This window comes from Lissotriton helveticus, chromosome 2_2 (assembly GCF_964261635.1).
Source record: "Lissotriton helveticus chromosome 2_2, aLisHel1.1, whole genome shotgun sequence".
NCBI lineage: Eukaryota > Metazoa > Chordata > Amphibia > Caudata > Salamandridae > Lissotriton > Lissotriton helveticus.
Genome location: NC_136060.1, coordinates 418,816,024 through 418,835,288, shown reverse-complemented (window position 1 = coordinate 418,835,288; position 19,265 = coordinate 418,816,024). Strand labels below are relative to the sequence as shown.

At 45.5% G+C, this 19,265-nt stretch overlaps 1 protein-coding gene across 4 annotated transcripts in view; it reads left to right on the top strand.

The window, feature by feature from the left end:
• REEP1 (receptor accessory protein 1) overlaps positions 1-19,265 on the top strand; it is a 305,129-nt gene that overhangs the window by 248,348 nt on the left and 37,516 nt on the right. For 3 of the 4 annotated variants that reach the window (XM_078678665.1, XM_078678667.1, XM_078678666.1), the window contains one exon: positions 2,521-2,678. The exons of the other annotated variant lie outside the window; for it this stretch is intronic. In XM_078678665.1, the coding sequence (XP_078534791.1) occupies positions 2,521-2,678 (158 nt within the window). The remainder of the gene's footprint in view (positions 1-2,520; positions 2,679-19,265) is intronic. 4 annotated transcript variants of the gene reach the window in all.

The window sequence follows — 19,265 nt, the reverse complement described above, 5'->3', positions numbered from 1 at the left end:
GAAAAAGCAAGAACTGAAGACTGCTGTGGATGTTTGCCACCTAACCCTGCTGCGCACTAAGTCTCGACAATTGCGACCCAGCGACTCGTCCTGCAGCTGAATCCCAGTGGGCTGCTAGCACTTCGTAAATTGCCAGCAATCTCCCTCGGGGTAAAGGAGCTACTCCCCTGCAGTCTGCAGGCACCAAAACACAAAGTCTAGTCAACTGGGTTGCTGCTCCCCAGCCAGCCAGATGCAGCAGCTCCATAGGAAGAGGACCTTGTGCTCCTGAAGGTCAGATCTGTCCCCCACCCAGTGAGAGGACACCCTCTGATACGTCAATCTGCTCACTCACACGACCACACATGTGAATATTTGGGAGGTCATTTTGTTTTTAAGTTCAAAAACAGGAGGGCATTTTGATTGCCAGCGAACAGAGTCTGGCTGCCGGCATCTAAGAGCAGGTCTTTGACTGTCTAGGTGGCTTTCCAGGGAGGCCTGAAGTCTACCTGCTTTAGCTTTCTTAACCAACACACAAAGCAGAGAGACGCAGTGTAAATGTAAATGTAAATTGATACTTGTATAGCGCACTACTCACCCGCAAGGGTCTCAAGGTGCTTGTACGAATACCGCTGTGGAACCCATTCTGGCTTTCCCTGTGAGGTGTCCACTCCTGGGCACCCCCAAGGTGGAGGCCAGGCATCCTTAGCGTTGTGGGGGCCGTTGTGGAGATTAAGCAAGCTATTGCCCAGAGTTGCAGAGTGGGACTCCATGATTGGAATAGGCACCGAGGCGAGAATGATCAGGTCCGTGGAATTTTGAGCCCAAGACCCGCCGAGGCGGGGAATTGAACCCTGGTCCCGGGCTAGACCTCTGCATCAGGGTCTGCCGCTCTAACCATTGAGCCACACTTCTCCAGTGGTACTCAAGACTGATCCCCGGTCAGCAGCTGACTTTTATATGCCCCATTTCAAATAGATACCATTCCAGAATCTACATTGGAATACAGAGCCAGAATCATTCTACTCTGAGACACACCAGGCGCAAGAAATAAAAAGCAACACAAATCAACGAAAAACGACCAAACTAAATGTAAGACAAATGCTAATGGTAATGAACAACTCATTATATTTGTCTTTCTGTTGGGTCATTCAGGCACTTCTTCATCCTTCAGTCCCCCCGGCACACACCTTCTGCACTTACCCTACAGATAAAGAAAATGTTGATGGTTGGATTTTCAATTCTTTTCAGCTTCTGATAATTACTCGGGTATATCTTACTTAATAATTATTTTGCCCAATGTCCCCTCTATTTACAGATCAGCCAAATACAAGCCCTGTTCCAACAAAAACAATCCAGCCCTAACTGTATGACCAGGTCCCCTCTGCAAGGCAACTTAAGCAACCAAAGACCAGTTCCAATCCGTTAGGGCCTCATCAGTGGTGTGCAGCTTGAGTTCAATGGCATTATCAGCCGCAGGACTACCTCTGACCATACCCATCACACTCCGGGTGCCGCACTAATAGAAACATAAAAGTAATGGCTGGAGTGCTGGAATTATTCTCAGCCACAGTGTTGCCTTCCAGTCAATTATGTTTTTTGTCCGCGAAGGCTCACCAGACAGCAACCAACTGTAGGCAAATCAGACTCTTCCAGCCAGGGCGGTCCAGCCAAGCTGCCAGGCCTGGTTCCTTGTAGAGGGGAACACAAATATCCCCAGACTTTTTTCAGCTTATGAGGACCGCATTAGTGAGATGTAGCTTGAGACCAATGGCACGTTGCTTATTACTCATGGTAAGCGCACAGGTCTTACACTGTCCACCCACGAGAACACCCTTCGAATTACCCTAAGCCAGAGTGTTTATCAAGTCTACGAATCCACAAGGACCCCCAGTCCCCTGTATTTCCCAATGGGAGAGTTAACCTCCCCCAATGATGTAACCTCCCAATAATAGAGCTTGTCTCACTGAGATTTGTGAACACTGCAGATGGGCACTCCGCATTGCACACATTTTCCTGTCCTGGCCTTCTTTTCGTTGCACTACTTGGCCCTTCCTAGGGTGCAGCGAAATACATCTTACCCCGGGGCTATTATTCCACATAGGAAGACCAAGTTCTAAGAGGGAAGGTAGGAGGAATATACATACTAAGTAATTACTAGGTATTGTTTATAGGCAGACAGCTAGAGTTTACCCCTCACTTTACTATATACAGTGCTCCTTTGCTCCTTACATTGACTTGCTCTTCATAAGAGTTTACTACAACATACATGCACAAATGCATGTGCACATTTATGTTAACAACCTTTCACAAAGGATAGACAGTAGAAAAAGAGCTGTAAAGTCATGTACACAACAAACTGAATGGCATCTCCAAGTCTAATAAAAACAGATAATGACTACCATGTTGCATGGAACTGCTTTGGGCATCAATAGCATGCTTTTATTGTGTCTCTCAACAAATGCTGCAACAGGAATCGCTGATGTTTACTCCCTTTTGCCTTTGTCTCCAATATTTAGACATTAAATGAACAATTTGAAGTGGTTGAGTTCTATGTTGGTGAGTTGGAAGAATCGCGTGTCGCGGAGGGTGAAATGAAGGTGCTTGTAGGCTCAGATGGCACCACTGATGAGGGCATCCAACAGACAGAGCAGGCACCCAAGCCTAGCACTCCTAAAGTTACTCGGCCTCCTTTAGAGGTACTGAAGTCCCATCCAGGGAGTCAGAGTCGAAATGTCTCTTTGAGTGAAAGATCTGGTTCTTTGTCTCCATGCAAGTGTTTTCCCATTTGTAGGTTTGTCGTGTAATGTGTGAATATTGTCTCTATCAGGGTTTCTTAATCAAATTTCTATAATCAGTGTGGAACAATCCAGGAGAATTTAAATCATATAGATATTCTAAATATGCCAGAGTGGGTCTGAGTATCTTGGACTCTTGACAACCCTTTGCATACATTATCGGAGAGAGAGGATAAATGAAAACACTGTACATAAACATACCAGGTGGTGTACATTGATAGTGGTGTGGCCTGAACCTTATCCCGAAGCCCACCTTCTTCTCAGATGGTTTGGGAAAATGAGTGCATTTTCTAGCACAAATGTCACATAATGAACTTAAAATCCATAGGATCTGAAAAGTCGCTTTTAAAATTTTAAGTACATTTATGGGGTATCAGGCTGATGAAGCCGGCCGCTTAGAAGGAGTTGGCCCCATTGTTTTCAGTAAAATGTCAATAGTTACATCCATTGTACCAGAGCTTACATATGCCATGGCTGCTCCCTTATGCCAAGAATTACCTGCAATATGTCAGCGCTCGCATTTGGCCATGAGTGGCCAATATTCCAAGCATTATCTAGACTAAACCAGCAGCAGAATCACAAGTGTAACACATTCACACACACTCACTCATGCTCAACAACACTGAAGCACTCATTCTCACTATTCATTCTCACTCACGCTCTTCCTCACTGTCTATCCCTCACATTGTCTCACACTCCCCACACCAGTTTTCACTCATTTGTTCTCTCTCACCCATTGCCACTTACACTTACTTATTATTACTCTTACATTCTCACTCTCACTTATTTTCACTCACTCTGATTCACTCATTCTCACTTAGATACAGTCACTCTCTTTCACTGCCTCTTCACTCACTTTTAGTCTCTCTCTCTCTCACACACACACACAGACATCCTTACAAATACTCATATACACATGCTCTCTCTCACACACACACAAATACCCACTCACTCACTTTTACGTGTAAGCATGCTCATATTTGAGAGATCCTTTTCACTTACACTCAGATGCCTACACTCCTCCATTTCAAGTTCTTAGCTGCTTGCCAGCCTAGCATGTACCTCAATGTGGGCACACAGCTCCCTCCACCTCAACACTCAAAAACCGGTATGTTGCAAACACCATATTGATGCATTGTTCCAAATCCAGCTTTCAGCTATCTGCCTGCAGCCTCTTGCTTTTTCACTTTTTTTTGCAAGTGGAACAGGCACCTCTGAGTTTTGTATATTTTACTTTTATTGAATAATAGGTTCTTATTTACTATGAGTACAGCAAAAAATAGAGGCCGACAAAAGAGAGGGCAGAACCAAAACACCACTTTCTCAAGATTAAAATTCAGCAGGTGAGCTGGGCATTTTCAAAGGAAGTGCACCATTTAGGTGTATCAATGATTAACAATGACAACCAGCATGTTTGAGTTTGAGATATGTGATTATGATCTTCTGATTGTAAGTTTACCTTTTTTTATCACTATTTACTGACATGCATTAGCCCTGAAATTTCATTACAGGATGTTTGACTGGAAAAAACGACCTGATCCCACTTCCTGTGATGTCCTCAAGGGTCAATGGGCATGTGCTGTTTATTGACATGCTTCTAATGATGTCATCAGGGGTTAATGCACATGCCCTGTCATTTTGAGATATGGGTGAAATGGCCACAGGTATATTCTAGTAGAGATGTGTTTCTAGATCAAGAAATATGGATGTTACCATGTCAAAGTCCTTGAGTACCTCACTAGCGTTCGTCTAGTGTGAAAAAAGCACCGTTCTGTTTTCTGCCTCTAGGCAGTGATTTCATTTCCACTCTCAACTACCTTAGGCATTACCACGGGTGTGCCCAGCCATATGACTTTGTATTTTGGCAAATCATGAAAGAGTTGTAGAAGGTGCATTGTACTTACTGGTACTCCTGAGTCACATCCTGTCCCCAATAGCACCATGAAGCTGTCCCGCATTAATTTTGCTCTTCAAACTACCTATCATTTTTTTTTTGTTGAAAATATTTTTATTCGTTTTTGCATAATTAGAGCACAAGTGTCGGAAACATACACAGTAGATTTTGCATAATGTCTTCTCATTTGAAACAGCTTTCAATGCAAGGAATTCACAAATATACAGTATTCTATCAACTAATGTCAGACTTTTCATAACTCGCCTTACACTCCTAGGCCTATTCTGAATCTGTACTATCATCTTCAGTATCTGATGGTGGATTGCAGATATTGCCTGTGTAATTATTCCATGCCCCCCAGATTTTTTCCCATTTGTGGGGGCAGCCCCTGCTGCTAAACACCGCCCTTTCTGTGAACATGGCCGTGTCCATATCTCCCCTCCATGCCGCCAAGGTGGGCTTCTCCGCTCTTCCCCAACTTTGTGCTATATTTCGTTTGGCCATCATAATACCCAATGCTACCTATCATTTTTTAATTTCTCCGTGCATGCACATACTTTATTGTCTTTCATCTCTCACACTTAGTAGATGAGCCACACACTCAACTTCTAATATCTACCTGTGACAAGGCTCATGGTTCTTGGTTGCATTTATTCTTATGCGTGTTGCTGGTGACAGGAATCAGAGTCTCTGTCGTGCTGGGTTCAGGACATGGACACAATGGGGTAGCATATATGCGGATGCTCATTGCAGTTTTAAAAATAATACAAGGTTGGACATTGACATAGCTAGGCTCTATGAGTCTTGAGGCCTTAATTTACCATCAAATTCTTTAGATCTGTCTTTTAAGTTGCAGACTGCACCATATTTTGGACATTTCTGTATCTTTGTATTTAACCTAAGTAGCTTTTGAAAAAATACTATCTAGAAATGTGCATGTTCATTTTATTGTAATAAGATGGCAGTCATGTTATGTTTTGGGTGATATATAGAGCACACTACTATCCAGGTCTCTTGGAGTATAGCAAACGATAGAGTGATAATGCATACGTTTTAATGAAAGGAAGTGTTTTGATTTCTTTCCTGAATCGAATTGTGTGGAGATATACCAAAATGCCAGGGGGTAGATAGAGTGTTCTGGAGGATCAGGGCCAGGACAGAAAAGATCAACGCCCGAGACTTGCTCTGCGAAACTGCAGGACAAAGAGGATTAATTTCTGAGCAGAGTGTGTATATCTGGACAGGCAAGAGAGGGAAACATCCTTTAGGACGCAACTTTTACCACGCAGTGCCTTTACAACGCAGGTTTTTCAACGCAAGTCATTACAACGAATTGCGCTGGGGGGCGCTCTAGGATAGGTAATAGTTTAATTTACTATCCAACACCTTCCCTACTACCCACGGAGACTGGAGTTGGAATAGTAAATTAAACTATTCACTATCCAGCACCCCCCAATGCAAGTCGTTGTAACGACTTGCGTTGAAAAACCTGCGTTGTAAAGACATGCGTAGTAAAAGCATGCGTTGTAACAACGTACATCCGCAAGAGATAATAAAACCAGAAGAACCATAAAAGAACTGATTGACATATCGAAAGAAATTCAACCTCCAATAGGTAACCAGTGCAAAGATTTCAGAATGTGGAGGTACTGATGAAAGCAGGGTTCTAGGCTTCCCTGGCATGCCGCCTGGTTCTCTATAGCTTGCAGTTGGTAGGACAGCAAAGAATGCATGCCGAGGTAGGCACCATTACGGATGTTGAATCTGTACCTGATAAGCAATATACTTACAGTGTGATGGGCATCAAAGGAGAGAAAAAAAGAAGAAAGTGAATCTTCCTCATAACAACAGTGCACAAGGAGACTACAGAAGAAACCTGCCTGTGCACCTAAAGAGAGGCATCAACTTTGATGCCAAGTGTCTTCAGAGACTGAGAAGAATTAGTCCCAAGGCCAAAATCTGGGAGCTAAAAAGAGTGCTTCCAAAGGACGGGCCAGAATCTCATTCTTCCTGGTGTTTATTTTTAACCAGTGGTGCCCCATCCAGAAGCGCACTTTGGAAAGCAGTATTGAAGTGATAGATCATCATAAGAACATCGCACCGCCTGCAAAGGATCTGAGTGTTGTTGGCATAGCAATGAAATAGTAATTTAAATAGACAAATGAGTGTAACCAGATTTCAACATTAAAAAGAATAGGTGATAGAGCAGATCCTTTGGGAAGTCAATAGTAGAGTTTGTGTGAGGAAGAAAGAAAACCTTTTGAATATGTTCATCAGAACAGAATCACTGAAAGGCAGTGCCACCAGTTCCAGCTACAATGAGTTTAATTTGAAGCATTGTGTGGTCAGAATTGTCAAAAGCCGCAGAGATATCTAATAAGACCAAGGCGGTGACACTGTTGAGGCAAAGACACCGCCTGCATCAGCTGCATGATGGCAATCTAGAATGGAAACAACAGATTCTGTGCTTGTGAGGTCTGAAGACTGCTTAAGCATCTACTCAGTATTTTATAGGATTCAAGAAAGGTAGAAAAGTGATGGGCCACAGATGCTTCCAGAATCTTTGTTGTTGCTGGGGCAAGAGAAATGGATGCAGTGAGTGTTGGAGATGGATTAAAAGAGGGGTCTTCAAAAGAGGGATAATAGTAGCAGACTTAAAGGAGGCCAGGACTTGCCCAGATCAAGATGCCTTACAAGGCATGTGTCAAAGTGTCTTAAGTTATAATAGTATACAGAATTTGGAAGTTTAAAAGCCTTCCCCCCCCCCCCCGAAACGTTTAATAAAAAGAAGTGACTTTGGACGTCAGTTTTTTTCTGTAATATCACCCATGAAAACTTACATTCCTAATTTATGCATCTTTTGTGACTTTATACAATGGCGTTGTTATTTGATCACTTTTGTAACAGTTGCTCAGTTTCTTATTGCTTTTTTTTATATTTGCCCACATTTTGGAGCCAAAGAGAGTGGGAAAACCAGAATGTTTAGAGAGATGCTATCCAAAAAGAGATCAAGATTATTTTATGTATTTTTTATCTTATCTAAGAACATAATATAAAATCCCTCCGTTGTTAAATGTAATGGCAAAATAATTATTTCTATTATTGCACACTTTTCGCAACCCTTATACACTAAGGAGTATTTGTGAAGCAAGGTCATTTTTATAATGATAGTAACACATGCAAAACTGAACCTTTGACCCTTCAGAGGGTGTTAAACCAATAGTACTTGTGTGCAGCCTCAGTCCAATATGCCTTAATGGTGTAATTGTGTACATTCACTATGCATAAGGAGAACAATTCATTATTGGACAATAATCATACATGCAAAACTTAGTTGTACACATTTGGGCATGGTCACTCTCATTTTTCAAATGTGATTGAGCATTTTCTGATTATAATTGATCCCACTACATACATTGCAACACTAGAGAGTATCTTATACAACGGTACAACACTCTACATCAGATAGACTTGGACAGACGGTCCTTTTTTAGGTCGAGGACCGTAGGCTGCGCTTGCGCAGTCTCGGTCAGAGATTTAATGATTCTTAGTATAGGGGCTTGAACCCGCCTCTCTTCTCCATTGGCTGGCCTCGTAAATGCTGGCCAGCCATTGGAGGAGAGGGGCGTCACTCCGTTCAAGCCCCGTCTTTTTCGGATTCGGGGGCATGTTTTTTCTCTTCTTTCTTGTTTTCGTTCTCTCCTCTTCCCATTGGCTGGACTTTAACCTTCCAGCCAATGGAAAGAGGAGAGAACGAAAACCACGGCCGAATCAGAAAATGACCGTGCTTCCTCGGAGAAAGATGGTGGTGATCAGCCGGAGCTTCACAACTCCCGATCGGGGACAATGCTTTTTATATATATAGATGAGTGTTAAAAAGACAGAAGCGCTGTAAAGCCTTTGAATGAAGGTTTGAAAGCTTCGGTAACTTTCTCTCACACGTTGTGGCTTCTCTCACTTAGTGCAACTCTCTCTGCTTGTGATCAGTGATTCATCCCGTGCGTAAAGCGGTGTGGACAGGTCGGGACAACCGCCATGCTTGACTGACCCTTGCGGCTCCGTGGGGAGGAAGACACCATGCGGGGCGTTTAGCGCAGGTTTGCTGTGACGTCACACTGATTCAGCAGCGCTGACTCATGGCGATCATCTGCAAGCCTTTCCACCTGGCCGCACCACTGACGACAGCTCTATGCAACGTGTGTTCTGCAGCAAATCAGGGTGCAACTTTGAGAAAGCGTACGGTGTGCACAGGACGAGACACCCGCCATGCTTGACTGACCCATGCGGCTCTGTGGGGAGGAAGACACCATGCGGAGCGTTTAGCGCAGGTTTGCTGTGACGTCACACTGACTCAGCAGCGCTGACTCATGGCGATCATCTGCAAGCGTTTCCACCTGGCCGCACCGCTGACGACAGCTCTATGCAACGTGTGTTCTGCAACAAATCAGGGTGCAACTTTGAGAAAGCGTAAAGTGACAAAAACCCAGGGTTTCAAAATGTAAATGTTGTTAATTCATGGCGTTCTGGTAACTGCCATAAAATTCAGATTGGGGGCATCGTGCAGTCCTGGAACGTATCCAATCTTCACCCAAGACTCCTGTCTCTTCCCTCATCCTTGAAGCCTCATGTGTGGACACTCACGCCTGATGTCACTGCTGTCACTCATTGTCTATGCCGTCTATGAATCTTCTGTCTGCTCTCTCCTGCACCCCCTCCCCCCTCATGTTTTAGTCCGCGAGCTCCCTGACTGTTCCTCCTCCCTCGTCCTGTCTTTGTGTTAACCAGCTCCCCCATGTGTGTCACCTGCCCCCCCCACCCACCATGTGTGCATCTAGTGTCTCCTGTCAGCATGTCTCGGTGCCCGTGTGCATCGGGACACATGGCACTGCTGCAGCAGGGAGCGGCGCCGCTGCACGTCCTGAGCGGACCTTGCCCCCCTGAGGGTGTGTGTGGGTAGATCCTGCTACCAGCCAGGACAGCCACGGTCTCCCTTTAATGGTGCCACTCCCAGTTGCCAATAATGCCCTCTCCGCATCTTCCTGGGGTCTGAGGTGGCGGCAGCGGCTGCCCGCGCAGCTCCGAGATGACAATGACATCAGCGATATGCCAGCCCCTCCCGGGCTCCCAGACGCGCCCCTCCCATGTCTCTCCCACCACACTCGCTGCCTTTACCAATGTTTCAGCAGTCACCTTTGTTTGAGATCATTTTTGGATTTTGATTCTTTCGGTTTCGGCCTCCCACGTTCTATTTTATCTGTGGTATAAGTTTATGTTCATTTGTCCTGACCTTTGATCTATGTTTTTTACCCTTTGGGCTCCGGCCTTTGAATTTGACTTTGAACTTGTGCTTCTAACCAACCAATGCCATTTGCTTTCTGTTATCTGGTTCTGATTTGTGACAGGCGCCTGCGTTGTCCTAGTCACGACCGCTCTGTGTGTGTGGGGCTCTGTGTGTGTGGGGCTCTGTGTTTGTGTGTGTGTGTGTGTGTGTGGCTCGCTGTGTGTGTGTGTGTGGCTCGCTTTGTGTGTGTGGCTCGCTGTGTGTGTGTGTGTGTGGCTCGCAGTGTGTGTGGGGGGGCTCTGTGTGTGTGTGTGGGGGGGCTCTGTGTGTGTGTGTGGGGCTCTGTGTGTGGCGCTCTGTGTGTGTGTGTGTGGGGCTCTGTGTGTGTGTGGCTCGCTGTGTGTGGGGCTCTGTGTGTGTGTGGGGCTCTGTGTGTGTGTGTGTGTGTGTGGCTTTCTGTGTGTGTGGCTCTGTGTCCGCGAATACTCTCTACTACTCTCTAATGCTCACCTATTGCCATTGTAAATGACAATACCATTTATTTATGTTTTTAAAAAAAAAGCAATGCCAATAGCTCTACCTTTAATAATGCCGAGACCATTGCATTGTAAATGCTTGTTATGGCTATGTGTGATATCTTAAACCATAGAAATGTACGACCACAATAATTAATTGAACTATTGATAATGTGTGAAAGGAAATATTTTCAATATATTTCATGTGATCCTTTATTCTTTGATTCTCACAAAGCGTCGATTCTATTTGTCACACAGGCATTCTGAAATGTTCTATTAGAATAATAAATAATAATAATAATATAAAAGCTTGTAGAGCGCTCAGTAACGCCATCACGGCGTGTCCCCGCGCTAAAGCCATCAGTGAGCAGCATGACATGAGGTCCTTAGCTCTAAGCCGTGTATAGATGAGTTTTAAGTAGGGATCTGAACCGTGATTCACTGTTCTCCAGTCTCAGTACAAGGGGAAGTTTATTCCATTGTTGAGCTGCATGTAGCGCAAAGGAACGCCCGCCTAATCTGGCCTTCCTTATCCTGGGGACTATCAGCAGTCCGGCACCCTCCGAACGGAGAGTCCTGGTCGGTTCATAGCGATTGACTAAATCCTTCAGGTAATCGGGCGACCTGTCCCAGACAATTCGGTGACAGAAGAGGAGGCACTTAAACAGCACACGTTTATTCACAGGCAACCAATGAAGCGCATCCAGTGCCTTTTGCGAGTTGGCTCTCCTAGGTCTTCTTAGCACCAGCCTGGCGGCGGAGTTTTGTATAACCTGAAGGCGGCCTAGGCTCCCCTCGGTTGCCCCTAGGAACAGTATGTTTCCATAGTCCAACCACGAGGTCACCAGTGCCTGAGTTAGTGTCTTTCTGGCCGCTATGGGTAGGAGGTCTAGGGTTTTATTTAGGGTCTTTAGGACTCCGAAACATTTGCCTACCAACCGCCTTATGTGGCCCTCGTATGAGAGAGAGGGATTCATCCAGATTCCTAAATTCTTGGCCTCCTCACAGGGTGTGGGAACAGGACCCAGGCACGCCGGCCACCACTCAGCTGACCAGTTTTCACTTTTCCCCCCCACCACCAACACCTCTGTTTTAGAGCCATTGAGTTTTAGACAATGGGAGTCCATCCACTCAGCCAATGCCTGCATGCAGGATTTAAAGTTGGCTGGAGTGTTAGAGGTGTTCTGCGATAGGGAGATCAGCAGCTGGGTGTCGTCGGCGTACGATACCAATTCCACCCCAAATGATTGTACCACCTTCGCCAGGGAGGCCATATAAAGATTAAAAAGAGTGGGGCTCAATGCTGAGCCCTGAGGCACTCCCTGATCTAATGGCATCTCCACTGACCGACATGTCCCTTGCTGTACCTGGAAACATCTTTCCGTGAGGAACGACTGCAACCAGCGCAGCGCAGGACCAACGACCCCGGCTTCGTTCAGACACCGCAGCAGAATGGAATGTGCTACGGTGTCAAAAGCCGCACTTAGGTCGAGCATGATCAGGGCCATAGTTTGGCCTACATCTGCCCCAGCTCTTAAAGTCTCAGTGGCTCTCAGGAGCGCCGTCTCCGTGGAATAGCCTACCCTGAAACCTGACTGTGAGGGATGAAGTAAATTCCACCTCTCAAGATGTTCCGTCAGCTGGGTATTGACCACCTTCTCCGCCACCTTCGCCACGTATGGCAACAAGGAAATGGGTCTGAGATTTTCCAGCACCTCCATACTTACATTCTGTTTTTTCCTTATTGGCAATACTATGGCTTTCTTCCACTCCACAGGAACTTGTTGAGTGAGAAAGGAGGTTTGTAGGACGTGTCTTATGTGAGGTTCCAGGGCTGTCAGGCCCTCGGAAATGACCCAGGCAGGAGCCGGGTCATTGGGCGAGCCCGACTTCACACTTCGACACAGCTTTATAAGCTTGTCAGCTGCGGGGACCACGAATGTTTGTAGTGAGGATTCGGGGGCTGCAAGGAAACTACCTGCTTTAAAATCTGTGCCTTTATCTGGTAGTTGGGAAAAGGAATCATAGATCGCTTTAACTTTGTAGGAAAAAAAGTCAGCGACTCTATTGCAACCCTCCTTAGAGGCCTTAGTGGAAGTGTTAGAGCTAGAGACTAAGGATATTTCTTTATAAATTTTGAACAGCTCACGCGAGGAGCTCTGGGCCGCCTCAATGCGTGTATGAAAATATTTAGCTTTAGCTCTGCGCACCGCATACTGATAGCTTCGGTGAGCTGAGCTATAACTGTTCTTTGCTAGTTCATTCGGGTTCCTTCTCCAGCTTCTTTCAAGTTTTTTGCACTTGGACTTGATTTGCTGGAGTTCAGGGGTGAACCAGGGGGCAGTACGTTGTCTGCCTTCTCTAGCTTTGGCCTTACTCATTGGGGCTATCTCATCCAGAGTGGCGGTCACAAGTAGATTGAGTTCCTTGTTCGCCTGATCACTGTCAGTGGCACACAGAGGTTGTGCTTTCTGGATGGCACTTATGAAGTGCTCTTGAGAGTACTGTCTCCATTGGCGCCTCATGATAATTCCCTTACCTATCTCAATGACCCTAACAGGCTGAAAAGAACATTGGAAAGGGACCAAAAAGTGGTCGGTCCACAGGAGCTGACAGGGAATAGAAGCTTGTATCCTATCCCAGCTCGCAAAAATAGGGTCCAGACAGTGACCCTTCTGATGTGTGGGCGCCACACTTAGCAGGTTGAGCTGAAGTTCTTGTAGGACAAGACGGACTTCCTCTGCCTCCTTTTGTGAGGGATCTTCTAGGTGTAGGTTCAGATCACCCAACACCAGTACTTTCTTGTGTTTAATCGCAGTCTGGGCAGCCCCTTCTAGTAAACTACTACGGAAGTTGCCCAGCGAGCCAGGAGGTCTATATATTAGGAAGCCCGAGATTGTCTCGTGTGGAGCCAATTTGATACAGAAATCTCCAGCTTCACAATCTTCAATTTTTGCTGGTTTCAGAACACACTCAATAGGGTGTTTTACAATGATGGCAATGCCACCTCCCCTTCCTTTTCCTCTATCTAGTCTGTGGAGAGTGTAGCCTGGCGGAATAGTGTCCACTATGTCTGGATCCGAGTGTTCTCCTAACCAAGTTTCCGTTAGAAACAGTATATGTATGTCCTCATCCAGTAAGAGATCCCACAGATGGAGAGCATGTTTACTAAGAGATCTGCAATTAAGAAGGCCCCCTTTAATACTAAGCGCTTCAGAGTCGGGGACAGCGGCCGCTAACCGACTTCCTCTAAATGAACAATGAGAGCACGGACCTAGGTTCAGTGGCTCCATCGTGTGACGACAGGGGGGATACGGTGCGGGGCAGAGGTCTCTCAGCCTCTTACTTGTGTAGGACTGAGTGCGGCAGGCGCGCGATGTAGGGGGTTGCGCCCCTAGCCCCGGCCGGTCGCGGACGGGCGCAGACGGGCTTGGCTTAGGCGCGGCTTCGGCGCGCGTCCGGCGCGCCCGCTGCGCCAGCCCGCTGCGCCGTCTGAACCCTAGGCACATCTTATAGGAGGTGAGGAGGGCGTGAGGCCGGCGCGACTAGAGCGCCGCCCCTGCCCACACCCAAGATGGCGCCCGCCGCCGCCTCAGCCGGGAATCAGGAAACGGCTGGGCGAGGCTGTCAGCGACGAGAGTAGCGTGTGTTAGGGTGTCAGAGTGCCTCAAGACTAATTCCCACGTTAATCTAGGAATAAAAAGCCCCCCTCAGATAAAAATAGTAGTAATCACCAAACACGATTTAAAAGCACACAATAACACAGGTTCAGCAGAGGCTCTGTGCTGCTCGACTGACAGCTCGCAGCCCTAGTCCTCCCTCTAGGGAGAGCTCTAATAGGCAGCGAGCAGCTGAAGAGGCACTGTTTAAAAAGACTGGGAGGGCGGGAGGCCGGCGCGACTAGAGCGCCGCCCCTGCCCACACCCAAGATGGCGCCCGCCGCCGCCTCAGCCGGGAATCAGGAAACGGCTGGGCGAGGCTGTCAGCGACGAGAGTAGCGTGTGTTAGGGTGTCAGAGTGCCTCAAGACTAATTCCCACGTTAATCTAGGAATAAAAAGCCCCCCTCAGATAAAAATAGTAGTAATCACCAAACACGATTTAAAAGCACACAATAACACAGGTTCAGCAGAGGCTCTGTGCTGCTCGACTGACAGCTCGCAGCCCTAGTCCTCCCTCTAGGGAGAGCTCTAATAGGCTTTTGTTTGTTTTCATTATCATGATAAATGGGCGTGTTGGATCGCAGAATTATGAGGATGAATTCAAAGATATGTCCCAGCGGCAATATGTTTTAATCGTGTATGGAATTTTGTCTATACCTGTGTTCTCAGATGTCTTTGAGAGGCAAATGAGGACACACACTAGGTTGACAAAGGCTTCTGTTGCTCAAACCCATCATCATTTTGTGGTACAAAGGGTGTTTGTATCAGGAGTGTCAGCTTGTATCCTTTTTTTCGTGAAAACTACGATGCAACTATCTATCTATCTATATATCTATCTATCTATCTGTGCATATGTTTGTGTGTTTGTATGTATATATATGTGTTTGTTAGGATCACTTTTCCATAGGAAATTTATTTTTTGATTAACTGAAGTAACTATAACTGGAGTCTTGAAGTAACTATAATTCGCGCCCTCGATGTGCACTGCTTATCCCCTAACATATTACAGCACTCGTGACATGTTCAATGACAGCATTGATAACATCACTCATGACATCTGAAATGACAATCTCCCTACTACAAAAACATAATGCAAACATTTCCCTTCTTTTCCACTTGTGAAAAATTACAACCGATTTTTCCAAATCTGCCAGTCATTGCTTATGTCTGAGCTCTCAATTTATGATCACTTATTGTGAGAGCTGAACTCAAGCAAGCTGTAATGGGAGACAGTGTTTACAACGCTGTCAGTACCATGCGTGTTGGTAACGCGGACGTTACATCGTCCGTGTTGTTACCACGTACGGCGTTACAACGCAAGTCGTTTCAACGACTTGCGCTAGATGGCGTGCAACACCAGGGAATGTGTTGGATTTTAAGTCCAACACATTCCCGGCTGTTGCGCTAACTGGAGTAGGAATAGTAATTTATACTATTCCTAAGTCCAGCGCGCCATTTAGTGCAAGTCGTAGAAACGACTTGCGTTGTAAGGCCATGCGTGGTAACAACGCGGTCGATGTAACGTCCGCGTTGTTACCTACCCCGATGTAATATGTGGAGTTGTAGAGTCACATATTCAGCTATAACAGATGCAAGGGTAGATAAAAGGTGCATCACATGTGAATACCTTTCACCAAAATCATCAGTAACACGTTCTGTTACAAGAAGAACCTATGGCATAAGACATCATCTTGCATGTCACTCAACATGCAATATTTATGTGATTTAGTGCCAACTCCATGTCTGGTAAAAGAACAATATGTAGGCGAAACAGTGAATGACTCACACATCACAAATCAGCAGTAAATATTAAGAAACTCACCAGCCTGTAGCCAATTATTTTAACCTCATGGACCATTAGCTATCAGATTTGAAGAATTTCCCTGTGGACCATGTCTTTAAAGAAAAACTTCTGGACTCCAGAGAAAAATTCTGGATGTACCATTTAAAACGATTGCATCAAGATGGACTGAACATCACTGACAATACCACCTGACCACTGCATATCTGAAGACAGCTCAGGACTGGATTGATTCCACAGTCCAAACGGAATCTTCACTCTTGATATATTTTTTTAATCAAGCAACGGAGCAAACAATCTTGTACTGCAGAAGGTGGACGCAAAGACGTTGTAGTGGAAATATAGTTGTATTCTTTGGTGAGGTCATTTGTTTGAGTCACTTCTTTCTTCAATATTTGAATTTTTGTATTTCTTTGTGGCTCATTGTGTTCTTCGGGATCCAGATTTTTGCCCTGGCTGGCTGTTGTTTTCTTGTGATCCTTCATTTTCTAGTACATATACATATAGATGCTAACTAGTTGAATTAACGTTCCTATGGGGGTGTTATTTCAATTTCCTTCCTCCATTGTTTTTTTTTGGTAGTGTATTGCAGTAGCAGTGGTTTGCCATCTGTGGTATTAGACTTACTCCTAGGCTGGATTGGGGTATATTTAAGCATGTTTTGACATTTCTAAGGCTGTAATAGTTTTAGAAGTATATTTGGTGAATTGAAATTGTCCTACTGCTTTTTAGTTGTTTGTTTTGCACTAGCATACCCCTCCAAAACCCCTACTTAAATTTCCCTATATGCCTCCCATTTAGTAATAATTATTCCCCATTTTGCAACCACACCCCTGGTCCCTCCTACATGTACTACTAACTCATTCATATACCTGTTTATGAGAAGATCTGTGCAAAGAATATAGGAGAGCCGTAGGTCTCTGGGCAAAGGTTTTTGAATTGCATTTAGTAGTTTGCGAGTACTTACATACAACAAAATGCAGTTTGTAAATGGAGCCCTGAGTGAGTGAAGTAATTTATATAACAGTTCTTATTGGAGTGAAGAGCAAGGCTGATTTTCATATGGCTGGTCCCTGCCTAGAGTGAAATGGTGGACAAAAAAAAGATGTATTGGAGTGCAGCCCTGAGTCTACAAAATGGTTGAGATTAATTCAAGCATTACACTATTCACCTTTTTCTTTCCTCCGATGGTCCAAGTGTGATGGGGTTGCGTACACGTGGGCTCCGTGCTGATTGTGCCATAGGAATCAAGCCATACCTCACTGATGAGACCTAGACAGCCTGGAACCGGCCTGGGGTCGATTGAGTTCTCATCTAGCGGTCTTGACTGGTAGTTTGGGTGGAGTGTTCCTACTGGAGGAGGGCCATTGCTGATTTGCATATGGCTGGTCTCTGTCTGGAGTGACCTGGTGGACAAAGAAACGATGCACTGAAATCCATCGCCGTTATGATTCCTCGCTATTATAAAGCATGCCCCACTGTCCACATCAACTAGTAGTGCGGACACTATTTCGACCCACCACAATAGTCAAAAATGCCGTTACTGTGGTGACATGAACTAAAGAGTTATATTCCCAGCGCTGCTTCTTGCTGGTGTTATTTATACAGAGCATGGCTGTGAATAGTGCATTCTTCTGGTGTTTATGGAACACTTCCGGTCCCTAAAACTGCAGAATTCTAAGAGGAAAGGTGAAAAATGCACCTCAGGGTTTTCCTGCTTCAAACAAATGTGCCTGGTAAGACAGTATTTACCTAACAGACCCCAATTATTTACATATCCAAGAACTGTTGGCTAGCATTGGGCGAATTACAGAGATGCCTGCGGGGGGTGGGAGAAGCAGACTGGAGTATTTCAGTAGGGTCCACACGAAGGCCAGCTCTTTGGTTCATATTTTTTGCCCTCACAATGCCAAGCAGGTGTTCACTCGTTTGCACTGGGGTTGTGGCCCCATGCAAATAAGGGAAGGCCTGTACCTTTGCATAGGTGCCATATTTTCAAGGATGGGGGCAGGTGCAAGTTGGTACTCAGGAGGTGCACTTACTGTGCCCACCGAGGCAGTATTAGGTAGTTATGGACACAGATCTCTTCCTTTCTCCTCCTGGTATGTTTTTCGGAGGCGTTACAGAGAGGGGAGGTTGTATGGACTTACCGCACCCACCGATTGTGCAGTCACACGCTGCACCAGTCTGCAGGGGTAAGTCCCTGCTCAGAAAACCGAGGCCAGTCCACCTGCAGTGAAGTCAGGTCAGCCTGAGACTCAGACTTTGCCTCTGTGCTTGGGAGAGAGCATTGTACATGAGAGTGCAGTGCAGAGCAGAGCAGGCATAATACAGCACCAGATGACCCAAAGGTGCTGTCAAATGTTCATACGTGGATTCTCTTTCTAGGTGTACGATAAGCCCTTTCTTATGATTTTCCTTCTTGCAGGGATGCTGAATGATCGATTTTATGATGCAAGATTTGCTTTATCACTCAGTAATGTGTGAATCCATAAAACTGATGGCTCTATCTCAGCACTGCGCCTGTAACGCCCCAGAGCTGCACATCAGATATCTAATTGTAATTAGATATCTGATGTTTTAATGCCGTGGCAGGAGGGAGGCTGCAGGGACCGCAGTCTGTCTTCCATCTTGCAGCCGAGCATGACGTTCATAGGACTGTGCACACTTACATTATACATTTTTAGGGTAAAACAGTACCCTGCCCCTGCTGATTCTGATGTAGTTAGTCGCCCTTCTGCACTGCGACGTTTTGACAGATTTGCTGGACTAATGTGCTTATAACAGGTGTGTTTGGAGAGGTTCCCGGTTGCAAAGAAACTCCCATTTACAACAAAGGATTTGGGGGGTTATTGAAACAACAGACGAGAGAGAAAAGACAAAGAGAAAGAAAAAAGAAGAAAGGGACAGAACCAACGAGAGACACAGAAAGAGACAAGACGAGAAAACAGGTGACTGGGAAGGATAGTAGAGAATATATGTAAGTAAATTAGCATAAAGGGTTAGCCTCAGTACACTATGCAAGAGCCAAACTAGCTATATAACTAAAAACGTCTAATAGCAGAAGTAGATGTGACAAAGTGTCAACTTACTCCCGATATACCAGCAGTAGGTAAAATCTCCTTTAAAAAAACAAAAAATCTTTGTTTTTCGCCCTACGGGAGAGGTTTCCCGCTCCTTATTGACTCACACTCTGGATATCTATGTTATGTTTAGTCACCACTTCAACATGATCAGTGTAACCTGAGAGATAGCCCTGCTCATTAAGGCTCTCAGACTTGAGTAACCTGGGAGACAGTGTTAGAAGCCTGTGAGGTTTTTCTGCTTTCTGAGATGT